Raw genomic sequence first — 13,985 nt, 5'->3', positions numbered from 1 at the left:
TGCCACCAGATAATGATTGCATGTATGCAGGCATTGAAATCTAAATGTAGACAAATGTTATCATTTTTCTAGAAGAAGTGCCTTCACTGGCTAATGTCCAACACACCATCTGACTCCGGGAAATGGGCATGTCAGCTTCTGTCAGCACAGTTCCTCTGGTATGGTTTTGATCCATTCATGTACGTACCCAGTAAAGACACATGCTTTTGGCAGGAGCCTGAGTACTAAGTGTGTCACTGTGCTCACTGGACCACCAGAAGGATACCTGACACTCCCCCATTCTGCCTGCTTCCTTACCTGGCTTCATCTAGCTCATTGCCCTAGTTATTCCTAGTTATGAGCATAACGCTGAGGTTCCTCAGAGAATGCCTTCCCACTTTGTTTCCATCGTTCCTAACACAGTATGTGAGTAGTCAGATGATTCAGCATAAAACTGTTTATATTACACTTGCTTCAGATATGTGTATGGGTATTCTCTCCAGCAAGTGGAAGATAGGGACCTTGCCTGCAGAGAGCACAGGCGTTCTGTGCCTAGTTCATTTAAATGTTCCAATATGGCTACTATTTACCCAAAGTTTATGGCTGACACAATGTTAATTGCTTTGCATGTAGCATCTCACTTCTCACTACTATCTGAAAAAGGTTTGAACATTATTCTCATTTTTATGAGGAAAAGAGGCTTGGAGAAGTTAATCTACACATGATCACAGAGCTAAGATTCAAATCCAAGTCTATCTCTTTTCTAAGCCTACACTACTCTGCCTTTTAAGAACCTGGAGAAACTACTGCTGATTCTTTGCTAGTTATTGCCCCTGTGAATCTTCAAAGATCTCTCTATCAAAACATTGAGTAGTCTGAACTGAATTTTTATGATGTGCTTGGGTCAGGGTGAGACAATGGCAGTGGGGTGCAGACAAAAAAGGATGTATGGCAGTTCTTGTTCTTAAGCCCCAGCAATCTCATCAAGGAAGTCAGATCTGATGTAGTCAGAACACTACATCAATCTAAGCAGTGATAAGTGAAGGGTGCCAACACAGTAAGAGCTGAGGGATTTCTGAGGAGATGGTGCCTGGGCTGAGGCCTAAAGGGCAGCCAAGTATTGCCAAATACAGAGGAGAGAGGAGGCTCTGCCATGCTAGAGTGATAATGTGAGTAAAGGCAGAGAGAAAGGAGTATTGAGGAAAAAGATCTGTTAGACTCAAGAAGCAGGCTTTGCTCTGGGAAAAGGGGATATGATCAGATAGGTGAGCACTGGGAGGCATGGCCTTCCTCTGGTGAAGAGACAAGGATCTGGGTACACTTACATTTTCTCCTGGCATCCCTGGAAAACCTGTGATTCCTGAGGAACCCTTCAGGCCAGGTAAACCCTGCAGCCCCATGGAACCAGGGTAACCTGGCATCCCATTAAGACCTTTGATAGTGCTGGGGAAGCCAGGAGCTCCAGGCAGGCCTGGTGATCCTGGGCGGCCAGCCTCTCCTTTGTCACCTGGGAAAAAAGAAAAAAACACCTGGAAAAGACTCTGCATAAGCTAGTACTTGTTTGTTCAGGTGCAGGTGCCTGGGCCACAGGCTAAGTGCAAGCTGGGGAGTGGAGCAAGTTAGTGCATGGGGGAAGTAAGGTGCCTTCAGCTTTTTGGGGCACTGTCAAGGTCAACCCTACTTCAGTACTGGGCAAACAGTTCAGTGCTCTAACCCTACTGTATGGCATAGTTTTCTACAGCTGCCACAAGCAGCTAGAACTTCAATTCAATTGTGGCAATGGTAAATGTCAGTTTCAAAGTCCAGGGATCTGTAAGTTCAGCCTTCTTTGACACTATGCTGCCTCCCACACTGCTGCTGTATGGGACTTTTTCTCAGAAAGGAAGAGAAGTCTGGTTGTATAACTTTTCTTAGGCATTTCTCCTAACTATCCCCTGCTTCATCACCTCTGGGTCCAGGAAATCCATTTGATCCAGCTGATCCTTGAGAGCCTTTGTCTCCTTTGACCCATAGACTCAGCATTGGTGGTCTTGGACTGGGCATTCCAACTGGGCCTTGATTGCCTCTATCTCCTGCAATAATAGAGAGTAGGCGATCAATGGATCGTGTGTGGGTGTGTGTGTGTGTGTGTGTGTGAGAGAGAGAGAGAGAGAGAGAGAGCGATTACACACAGAGACAAGGAAAGGCTGAGTTTTACATTGTTTCTTCTCCCTTCCATCTTCTTCCCTACCCTATCACCCCAATTTTGCACTTCTGTGTATATATTCTCTTCAAATCCAAAGTCCATGTGTAACTTGAGATCTTACCCAAAACCATCCCCTAAGGGTAATCTGAGAATGTGTCAAAAAGGCTTTTGTTATTGTTTCAATCCATGTCCCTCAAAGGCTGTGTTAACAGTTCAATCCTTAGTCCATGGTACATTGGAAGGTGTGGAGCTTTGAGAAGTTGGGCTTACTGTGAGGAAGTTACCTTAGTGGGGGTGTGCTCTTAAAGAGGACTGTGGGATTCTGATCTGATCCTTTGCTTTCCTTTTGCCTTCATGGGCACCATGAGGCGAGCAGTGTGCTCTACCACATGCTCCCTGGCATGATGTACCACCTTGCCACAGGCCTAAAGGCAATAGGGGCAAACAACTATGGATGGAAATCTCTGAAACTCTAAGCCAAAATAAAAACTTACTTCCTTATAAATTGGTTATCTTGTGGTTTTTTTATAGTAATAAAAAGCTAACATAGAAAATTAGTATAGAGAATAAGGATGTTGCTGTGACTATACCTGAGACAATGTGGAATAAAACCCCTTGCTTATTTGGCCTATGGGAAGAATTTGGAAAAGTGATATGGAGCGGGATAGAGAACATTTAGAATGTTAAAAGCTGAGCCTAACAGGCAATTCTGATAGGAGTTCAGAGGCCCAGAATGCTGACAAAAATGTAGACAATAGCTCATAAAATTTCAAGCAGGAATGATTACTTTATTAGGAATTGGGCTAGAGACCTTTCTTATATGATGGTTAAAAATATGCTTGCATTATATCCATACCCTGATATTTTGTAGGAAGCCGAGCTTAAAGTGCTCATCCAGCTAAGTGCTCACACTGGATGCTTATAGCCAAATTTACTGTGAGAATCAGAAGCAAAGAAGAGTAGAGCAGAAAAATTTGGAAAATTTTCATTTTTGTCAGTAAAAGTTAGAATTTAAAGATACTGCCAAGAAAGGTACAGTTCTTAAAGAGAATAGTGCTATTTAAAAAGAAGCTGATTACATTGCACTGAGACCACTGGAAAGGCACCTTGAGGGGATATAAAGAATTGATAAGACCCAATTCGTCTCCCACCACAGATTCAGAGATAAAAAAAATATAAACGTGGTTTCAAAGAGTTTTCATTAAAAGAAACCATTGAAGAGAACCCACAGGTGCAATGTATGTACAGGGCAGCCTCGGGAATTGTTTTCCTGTGTTCAGCTGTTCAGGTACTCAGAAGTTGCTGAAGCTGTAGTTAGAACTGGTCCGGGCATAGCACACTTTGTTGGTAGCCCTTGGTATTGTTCATATGATGCTGGTTTTGCAGGTGTACAGAATGTAAGAACTACAGGGTCATGGAGGCTTCCAACATTTCAAAGGAATGTTTGGCAGGCAAGGTAGCACAAGGTGATGAATGAAAGCTGTGAGGGTGAACCTGAACCTACAGTGGAGTTCCTGCAAAGTTAGAGATGCCAGGAATGTGAAATATCTCCAAAGAAACGCTTAAGGCAGTGAGTAGAGCCAGCACAATCCAGGCCATTTGGGCTGCCACCAGCAAGGGCATAGGAATGGGGCTGCCCAAGCCTTGGGGAGCTCACATTCTACCACAGCGTGCCCACAGTGCAGAATATTGTGCTCCATGGTTTAATGCTTGCCCTGTTGGGTTTTGGTCTTAGCTTGAATTTAGCCCTCTCTTTCCCTTTCTATGCCATTAGTCTTCCCTTTTGGAATTTGAATATTTACATTGTGCAATTGTATCTTGAAAAATATGTAACTTGTATTTTCATTTTTGCAGAGGCTCACAGCTGAGAGTTTTGTATGTCTCAGAGAAGACTTTGGATTTGTACTTTTGTGTAATGCTGGTAGAGTTAATCCTTTGATGAGTTTTATGACTGGACTTCATATATTTTGCATTGTGAAACTAACATAGACCTTGTGGGACAGATTGTTATTATGGGTTGGATAAAGTTCCATGTACTGATAAAGTTTGATCCATGGAACACTGGGAGGTGGTAGAGGCTTTGAGGTAAGGCCTAATGGAAATACGTTAGGTGAGTTGTGCCCTTGGAGGGGATTGAGGGATGCTGTTCTCTTCTTTTTCTCCCTTCTTGGCTTGTCAGTTGCCATAAGGTGAGTAGCTTCCTCCACCATGCCAGTCGTAATGTGCTGCTACAAAGGTTATAGAGCCAAGTGACCACAGACTGAAACCTCTGAAAACCATAAGCCAAAATAAATCTTTCCTCCCTTTAAGTTGATTTTCTTATTTGTTACAATAATGGAAAGGTGACTAGCACAGGCTCTAACATGCAGTGTATGTTTTCTTTCTTTTTGAGACAAGGTCTTGTTATGTTGTTCAGCCTGGCCTTGAACTCACCACATAGCCTAGGCTGGCCTCAAACTCACAGTAATCCCCCTGCCTCAGCCCCCAAGTGGTGGTACACCACCACATTTAGCTAATGTGGAGTGTTAACAAAGAACACTTTGACTTTTTGTTTGAAATGACTTAATTCAGTTGTCTCACATCTTGCTGTCTAACATAAGATTGGTGAAAACCAAAGTAACTAATCACCAAGCAAAGGGACATAAAAACAGTGGTGGCAGTTCCAGAATTCTGTTTTTCCACTTACCCTTTTCACCAGCACTTCCAGCTGGTCCAGATGGCCCCAGTTTTCCAATTAAACCAGGAATTCCCTTTAATCCACTTCCACCAGGGAAACCAGGGGGGCCTTGTATTCCTGGAAAACCTACTAGTCCAACAGACCCCTTCTCACCTGGTAAAAATAAAATTGCCATTATTTTATGTTTTTATTTAAGGAAACAAATTGAAGCTCAGAGAGGTAGAATTACTTGTCCAATGTCACACAACTAAGAAATTTTAGAGAAGGGATTCAGCTTCAGGTTTTTCTAAACCTTGAAGTGTCAGTCACTACCAAGTCCTTAGTTATCACACATTATATTACTCTTCTGAACAGAGATGTGGCACTAAGCAACAAAAGAGAAAGTAGTGTGCCCCTTTCTTCTGATTCACCCAGGTAGAGCTCACCCATGGCACAGAAAAACAATAGAACAAAACAAAACCAAACCCTAGGACTAGGATGAAGGGAGATGGCGCTCTAGCCCAACAGTTATGTGACCTTAGACCAGTCATTTTTCCTTGCTTAAAACAGAGATGCTACATGCATAAATCACTGGGATTCTCAGGCTTCATGGCCAATGCCATACATATGAGCAAGCAGAATGTAACTATTGCTGCTTGGGCTTTTCTGACCATGGTATTCCACTCAGCAAGCAGGGTGACAAACCTTTGGTGGGAGACTCCTTTTGTTACTAGCCTTATCTAAGTATCTTGCCACTCAAACTGGCCACTCTCGGGTAGAGAGAAGGGGCTGAGCTGGGCAGCTGGGATATTCCTTTTTGGTATTCATCAGTCTGATCACTTTACTGGCCTTCCTGATGATTTCACTTACCCTTTGGACCTTGGAGGCCTGGCAACCCAGTAACCCCTGGCAGGCCTTGACTTCCCAAGAAGCCAGTTAGTCCAGAGGATCCAGGAAGGCCTTTCATCCCAGGTAGACCTCTTTTTCTAGTTGATCCAGGGAGCCCTTTCTCGCCTTTTGGACCTTTTTTCCCAGGATATCCTAAATTAGTACAAGAGAGAATAGACAGGACAGATGCTAAATGAAGTTCAAACCATATCTGTATGACTGCCTATTCCAACAGTATCAGGTTAGCTGGCTTGCTGGGTTTTGTAAATGGCCTTTTAGCCATTAATGACATATGCAACCTGCTAATCAACAGAGTTCTTAGTTTGCTGAAGCAGTAGTACCTACCCCCAGTGTCATGCCAAATAGCTATTACTTCCAGCATAGCACAGTAGTTGGAAGTAAAAGAAACATCTTTCTTATCATAACTTCTCCCCTTATGACTGTGTATCATGCTTTAGCTTCTAAATGGAGCTCTTGGAAGCCAGGGTGGCAACTGAGCTCCAGTTTTCCATACTTCCACTCTGAATCACACTACAATGCACGTTTCCTGGGCCAATCAGTGAAGTAGAGGTTAAAGCTAAGCTGTTGTTTCAGCCTCCCAGGAATCCTTACATACAGGGCTGCCCTTTTAATCCCCTGAGCAAGCAGTTAAGTCAGCCAGTTCCTTGGCATTAAGGTTGAAAGACCCCCTAGTGCCAAGTACTGTAGAAACCCACTAGGCCCACTTTATCTCCTAAGTATTCTGAGCTGTCTTTTAACACACCATAAGTTGGTCAATAGGATTAACCTCCTGAGCTGCTGCCAAAGTGGAATGTTCAGGTACAAAGCGAGGGAATTAAAAAAACTAAAGGATTAAACCAATGAGGACAAAGGTACTTGGGCCCCCAAGGATCTAAATGAATGGCTGACTTAGCTTTCTATGGAATGAAAAGCATCAAGTAGCAGTGAGCCCCAGGATTCCAATGAGAGGCTGTGACAGGGGACTTCACAACAAGGAAAGGAAATTCAATGGGAGACAACCCTATAGCATGAGCTGAGGGATCTCTGGACTATGCACAAGACCACATCACAGTGTATAATCAAGTAATTCCCTGATGGGATTTAGGCTATGAGCTTCTGTGCTGTATTTTTTGCACCTAGGCAGCCTAAGTGAAGACTCCAGAAACAAGAGAACAAAGATGATAAAGAGGATATTAATGACTGTGCAAATAACTCAACTTCAGCTGTCAGAGAAGGCAATGGAAATGGACCAAAGCAACCTCAACAAGAGGGCAGCTTCTCTACTGGAGAATGAGGAAAGTAGGCCAAAGTATGAAGAGAGCACATAAGGCTACCGGGGAAAGGGCAAGAAGTGATATGTTACCATATTTTGGAAGCTAAACTGTAGCAATTTATGGTTGGCACTGCCAGAGTGACTTGAGATTTGAAACTTGAGAGGCTAGGAAAGTTAAATTTCATTCTAAATTTTGCCCATGTCTCACTGCTGCTGTAATCTCTTAGTATGTCTAGGCCCAAGTTTATCAAGTCAGGTTTCTTTCTTCAGAGGACTTACCTGAAATTCCTGGAAGGCCTTGTGCTCCTGGGAGCCCTGATTTGCCTTTGATGCCATGCAGACCACTAGACCCTGGGGGGCCTGGCTGTCCCACTTGTCCTGGTGTTCCAGGGTTGCCCTGGTCACCCTTGAGGCCTAGCAAGCCAGGCTGACCATGTAAACCTAATAAAAGGGAGGAGTCAGATGATCACAGCCTGGATCAACAGCAGAACCTGGGTCACCAAACCAACTTCCAGCAGAAAGTTTTGCTTAGGATTCATCCCAGGTTCCACTCTCTTCTCAGCTCCAGCCTTGTTGCTATTTCCACCAGTAAAGCAAAGGCTTTTCAGGAAATTTGACTATTAGTTGTTGTCAATAGGACAGCAAATAGATTTAGGACATTTAAGAAAAATTACTCCCAAAGAAAGACAGAACAATATGATAATTTATTTTAATGCCCCTATTAATCTGTTACCCCATATTCATGCAAGTATTCATGCAAGTATATCAGTTACTCTAAGGCTTTCTGTTGATTGTTAAATATGTGGGACAAAAGAATCACCCTTGGATCCCGGAGGGCCAGAGTCTCCAGGAACTCCTCTGTCCCCTGGTACTCCCTGTTGGCCTTGAACCCCCGAAGCACCATTTTCAGCAGCAAAGATGTCACCAGGGACTCCCTTGGAACCTGGCAAACCTGGGCTGCCCACCTTTCCAGGCAAGCCATCTTTTCCAGGAAGCCCAAAAAAACCAGGCAAGCCTTTCTCCCCACGTGATCCAGGAAATCCTAAAAAATGTAAAGAGGCAAAAAATAAAAGACCACAGATATTTAGAAGCAAATAGTGCAGGTATCTGAGACAGAGTTTGATAATATAAAAGCTAACATGTTAATAATGTTTGGGGGTCTGTGGTAGTGGGAGGACTTGTGCAGAGGGAGGAATTAACATATAACCTGTAGAAGATTACATTTCCATGAGGCTAGCCATGGGCAGTACTCAACTTGCTCCTGGACTGTTACACTTGAGGTCTTTTGGAAAAAGCTCAATCTTTTTTGGAACTGTCTAACTCTTGCTGGCACACCTGCCTCTTCTATGGTTACTAAAATGTATAGGGTAAACTGAGAAATCAGTACACCCTGGGCTACACAGTCCAAAATGAGCCTAAGCCCTAGAGCAGTGGTGATTCAGAATCACCTGGGATAATGCTGATTTCTGGCCCCAAAGTCTGGAATTTCTGAACAACCAGTCTTATAGAAAGGCTGAGAATGTGCATTACTAATAAATTCCCAGGTGATGCAGGTATGGGCCCAGAAAACACAGTTGGAGAACCACTGGTGTAATGTAGCCCCATGAAACTCAGGTTAGAACAGGGTGTGTCAGAAGGCATAGAAATTGACAGCTTCCTTCTGAGTGATCTGAATCTTTCTTTGACTTTTAAGGAGTTGAAAAATGGTATAACACTGACAATCAGGTGACATGGAGAATTCACATTAATGTACTCTTGAGCAAGTTTGTTCCTTTCTTGCCTCACTTTTCCCATCTCAAAGTTAAGGATTTGTTCCAGCTCCTCTTGAATGGCCACTACCTCTGTGATACATTGTTATTCTATAGCTGTATGCTATCTTCTCTGGGTGTGAAAGCAAAACATCTCAACCACACCAGAGGGCAGACCTAGCTTTCTGTCACTGATAGAGGGTGATTACAATCCACACATACAGGCACACAAAAGAGAAATGGGTGAAGAAAAGCTCTTTTCTTTACCTGGCAGTTCAGGGAGACGTAGTAATCCTGGACTTCCAGGCTCTCCTTTGTTTCCACGAGATCCAGGCTGGCCTGGAGTCCCAGGGAAGCCACGAAGCCCTTTAGGGCCTGAAAACCCAAATATAAGTAATGAAGGAAAGGAAAGTCAGTATGTCTATGTAGCATTGTGATGTTCAGTGACTAATTCTAATGTCTTGGAGGACTTCTATTCTCATCACACAACCCTCTCCAACAGTCAACTATTTCCACAATCCCTAAGGCATCCTTCAGGAAGAATGTGAATCCTCAAATGCTGATGGGACAGACTTTGGTTACTCTGGCTCATGGCCCTTAAAGTGTATGCAGTGGCTTTTTCTAGTCTCATTTCATACCTGTTAATCCGGGAATTCCTGGTAATCCTGTTAGACCATGTGACCCAGGAATAATACAAGGCAAGATGATTCCTGTAAATGGTAAAATGTATGTATCTGTGAATACAATAAGTCAGGGAAGACTTCCCCCTAGCAGGCTCCTTTAATGGGATTCCATTTAATGGGATAATCAATTTCTTCCCAGTTAACAGCTAGGTGTCTGTGCAAAAGCCTTGACACCAGAAGTTCTTGGGAATAGCTACCAGAATGCTCTTAGTGTCAAAGAGCTGGGATGTTTTTTAGTAAACCATTGGTGCCTGTTGGGTAAGCAGTCACCTGTATAGCAGGTGTTACCTAGCTAGAAACAACAGCAAACAGAAATTGTCTGCTCAATCTTTGCTTAGATAGAGTCTCTCCTAAAGATGGGAGACAGTCCATTTGCCCACATTACTAGTTTGAAGAGTTTGAAGCCAAAACCCTCAAATACATGCCCACCATCTTCCTAAAATGAAGCTCCCTCCAAACATTGCTTTTTTGAGACACAATTTATTTTGGGTGTACTGAAACCTATTGATTGTTCTTGGTCAGGTGGATCTATATGTCAGTATCAGGTAAATACCAAAGGACCACTCTCTTGGCTATGAAGCCACATGGTAACTCTTCCCTCATTGTTTTTTATGTGGAACTGTCAATTCTGCTCTTCAGGGAAAAGTGATTTCAGTATTCAGGCTGTCAGAATTGACATGAAGAATCCTTCCTCTAGCAAATTCTTCCTTGCTTATTTATAATGCAAATAAAGAGTCTGTAAGATCATACTGTAGGGGTTTAATAAAATATTAGTGAACAAATTGTTTGTTGGCTCCCTCAAGTGCCATCTATGAACAGTTGATACGTGAATTAAAATTAGTCTTGTCTCTTATTAAACATCCTCCAAGGTCAGCTTTAAACCACAGAGCTGACAGTTCTAATTGCCGGGGAGATAGCTCGTAGAATAAGCACTTCCCTGGCAAGAGCAAGGGTCTGAGTTCTAATAAACTGCTGTAGCATTTGTCTGTATTTAAAAGAAGTCACAAATTGCATTCCTGAAAAATATGTAGAGAGTCTGTGATTTAGACTGATTAATCAATTGGCTGGAATCTCTCTTCTGATTCTACTTTTGTGTTCTAATAAAAGTAACTAACTTGTATTTTTCCCCATAATTTTATTGAGAAAGAAATAGCAATGAGACAGTTTAAAACCAAACTGGTAGGACAGTTTCAATAATTAACACATTGCATACATTCTTCCTAGTGGTTAATTGCTGTACAAGATGAGGACATGATATCCTATTTACAAACACCATTAGAACAAATCACTCTGTTCATTAAGAGAATGTAACTATATATCTATCCTAACCATTTTGAATACACAGATACAAAATGGACATTCATCTGTATCTCCTTTTTTTGTTAAGTTTCATCATTTAAATATTACAGGTGTGTAAACTCAGCAAAATATTCTAAAAGAGTTCAGTAGTCCATAATAGTATTGGGTCTTCTGCTTCACTGGCGATGCCAGAAATTGTTGACCTGAGTCCCCTACAGCACAACATAACAGCATGGTTTTACTTCTTATATTTCATTTTTATACATTTCTGCTGGGTGGTTAAGACCAAGGTAAAGCAGGACCTATGCAACAAGAGTTGTAGCTTTTGGGTCTGATAAGGTCAGTGAAATCCCCTCAGGATTTATCCTGAGATCCTGTACCTCAGATTATAGAACCTTTGTCAGTGTCAGCCATGTGGATGAGTCACAGCAACTAACTTGTTTTATTCTTAAATCAATAATGGGAGTTGAATGATGTGGTATAGTGCTTATATTGGGCTGTAAAGCCAGATAGGTTTGAGCAAGTATCCTAGTTCTGCTAGTAATTACTTGTATGACAAGATACTTAACTTCTATGAGCTTCATGTGTATAAAAGGAACCATCTATCTGATTTGGTGTTTTTGAGGATTATGTGTAACAGGCCAGCACTTATTCTACTGAGATATCTCTCTGGGCCCTGGATTATGTGAAACAATGTTAATGGCACTTAGCAGAGTGTCTTGTACCCTGGAACATACTCAATGAATCACAGTTATTACTGTTTTTAAGGAGGAGCATTCAGAAGATCTCTTACAAGGTCATACCCAGGTTTCTATTTCAGTCAGGTTCATGACACTATTTTGTACCCTTGGCATCAGTTTTCTGCTTTCTAGACCTCATATTTTTACAGTCATATTAACAAGGTGGAGAGATGGCTACAGGCTTGGATCCAGACAGTGAGATGACAACTTTATTTCTTAGAGTTGCTTCCCTAATGAGGAGAATACTCTATAAGCAAGAACCACATGTTGAGATGTTTCACTGGGAGAGAGATTCCAATTCTGTGCTTTGTTTGGGTTTGAGTCTAGGCCAGAGAACTGCCGCTGTGGCTAGTGTCATGCAGTAGCCCTGAACAAGGCTCTTCTGCCCCCCACTATCTCAACTCATTTGGTCCAATATGTTGAACTCTTACCATTACAATCCTATTGCTTTATGTATATTTTAAGAACCAAACTGGGTAAAATACAAATATCTCTGAGTTACATCCAAATGTGAAGCCATCCATCCTCAATTTATCACATCAATTTCAAAGAAACTGTCCCCTGTGGCCAACAGATCAAAACAACAAAGCCTTTAAAAGATGGGGCTGAAGACAGGCTTCTTGTTCCAGGACAATCACCCTTTTCAAACAGGGATCCAGTGCAGTGTTTTTACATGTGAAGAAAAGTATGAATAAAATGGAAGAAGAATTTGGCCAACACTAATATCTGAAAACTGGTAGCTAACTCTTACCTCCCTCTTTGTATAAGTCTCCTCTTTGCTAAACTTTCCCTTCCAGCAGCAATCATGTAGACCAACCAAAGAAAGAAGAGAAGTAAATTGGGACAGAAATTTGTTGACACCAAAATCTGTAGCTAGGATATGGCTACCAGCCAGATTCAGCCTCTGTATTGAGTGGAATGCTGGTACCCATATGTGATCAAGTACACAGTAGCTGCTTCAGTTACAACCAAGGTGATGAATTGTCATGATTATCTGCAATCAAAGCCTCTTTGGAAATAGTTGTTGGCTTAACCAAGGTTTGTGATAATTCATACTTGTAAGTTGAAAGGTTTATGATTATTATATTCTCTCTTTTGGCAGTGTAGATGTCTTAACCTGGGCTATCATTGGAAAGTTAGATTTGAGGAATTATATCTGGCTATCAAAGAGAAAAAAAAAAGAAATCTAATGCTTTCAATGGAATAATTTCTTTGAAATTTTTGATATGGCAAGCAATACATCATCTACATAAGGCTTATTCCAGGCTGTCGCATACCATAGTACTATATTCCTGAGAACTTTCTGTGACCAGGAGCTAGCGAAATTTGGGACAGAAATGATCCTGTAGACTTCCTTCTGCTAACTCAGCCTGTTCTTTTTTTTATAACAGAAGAATTGCATTTTAGTTTATCTTTCTTTTTTTAATTTTAAAGAGAAAAGGTGAAACAGAATTTAAAAAGAAGATAATAGGAAATTAACAATGATTATTATATTGTACATTTTTATCTTCAAAGAAGTTGCTCAGATTACAAGGTACAGGCATGTAAAATTGATCAAATAATATAAGCTCTAATTGTTCACTTCAATGAATAGAATTTAGAATTATAATTATCTTAGCTATCTGATGCATAAATCTTGTGTATATATATTTTCCTTTCCTTCTCTTCTCTTTACCTCCATTCTAGTTGTTCTTTCCTTCTGAGCAGTTTTTCCCCTTTTCACAGTGTTTATTGTACCTTTTGGATAACACTTCATTTTCTTACTCTGGGAGACAATACAATATTTACACATGTGAGTCTGGTTTATTTCACTTATGGGTATGATCTTTAGTTGCAACAATTTACTTATAGAAGCCTCAAGTTAATGTTTCTTTATACCTGACTAATATCCCATTGTTTAAAAAAATACTGAGCTTTTTTATCCATTCCTCTGTTGATGGCATTTGAGTTCTTTCCAAGATTTAGCTATGACAAATTTTAGCTGTTGTAAGCATGGGGGAACATATATCGCTGTGGTATGAGGTTTTTAATTCTTCTGGGAAATGAGGATAGCCAGTTTAAATGGGACCTGATTTTTTCTTCTTGACACAGTAATTTGCCTTTAAAAAAAAAAACCTCAAAATGCTTGTTATTAGATAGCCTCTTTCCCCACACATATTCCTTTATTAATTTAAGGTTTTCCAACAGTTTAAATAAATGTTTCCTAGAGAAGTCAATACATTTATTTTCAGGGTCTAAAGAAAATGTAATTTTTCCCCATAATTTTATTGAGAGACAAAAAGCAATGAGACAGTTTCAAATCAAATTGGTAGGACAGTTTCAATAATTAACACATTGCATACTCCCTTCCTAGTGGTTATTTGCTGTACAAAATGCAGACATATCATATTTACAAACACTATTACAACAAATCCCTCTATTCATTAAGAGAATGTCTTAATATATCTATCCTAACCATTTTGAATACACAGATACAAAATGGACATTCATCTGTATCCCCTTTTTTGTTTAGTTCCATCATTTGAATATTATAG

At 41.0% G+C, this 13,985-nt stretch overlaps 1 protein-coding gene across 4 annotated transcripts in view; it reads right to left on the bottom strand.

The window, feature by feature from the left end:
- Col4a6 (collagen type IV alpha 6 chain) overlaps nt 1-13,985 on the bottom strand; it is a 496,212-nt gene that overhangs the window by 15,926 nt on the left and 466,301 nt on the right. For all 4 annotated transcript variants that reach the window (XM_023702710.1, XM_023702711.1, XM_023702712.1 and 1 more), the window contains exons 24-31: nt 9,368-9,439; nt 8,997-9,104; nt 7,802-8,023; nt 7,261-7,422; nt 5,691-5,861; nt 4,851-4,994; nt 1,926-2,051; nt 1,305-1,486 (exon numbers count right to left, since the gene is read on the bottom strand). In XM_023702710.1, coding sequence (XP_023558478.1) covers nt 1,305-1,486; nt 1,926-2,051; nt 4,851-4,994; nt 5,691-5,861; nt 7,261-7,422; nt 7,802-8,023; nt 8,997-9,104; nt 9,368-9,439 — 1,187 coding nt within the window. The remainder of the gene's footprint in view (nt 1-1,304; nt 1,487-1,925; nt 2,052-4,850; nt 4,995-5,690; nt 5,862-7,260; nt 7,423-7,801; nt 8,024-8,996; nt 9,105-9,367; nt 9,440-13,985) is intronic.

This window comes from Octodon degus, unplaced genomic scaffold (genome assembly GCF_000260255.1).
Source record: "Octodon degus isolate 3935 unplaced genomic scaffold, OctDeg1.0 scaffold00157, whole genome shotgun sequence".
In the NCBI taxonomy this organism is placed as follows: Eukaryota; Metazoa; Chordata; class Mammalia; order Rodentia; family Octodontidae; genus Octodon; species Octodon degus.
Note: the sequence above shows the minus strand (reverse complement) of the source record. Positions and strands in the feature narration are given on the sequence as shown.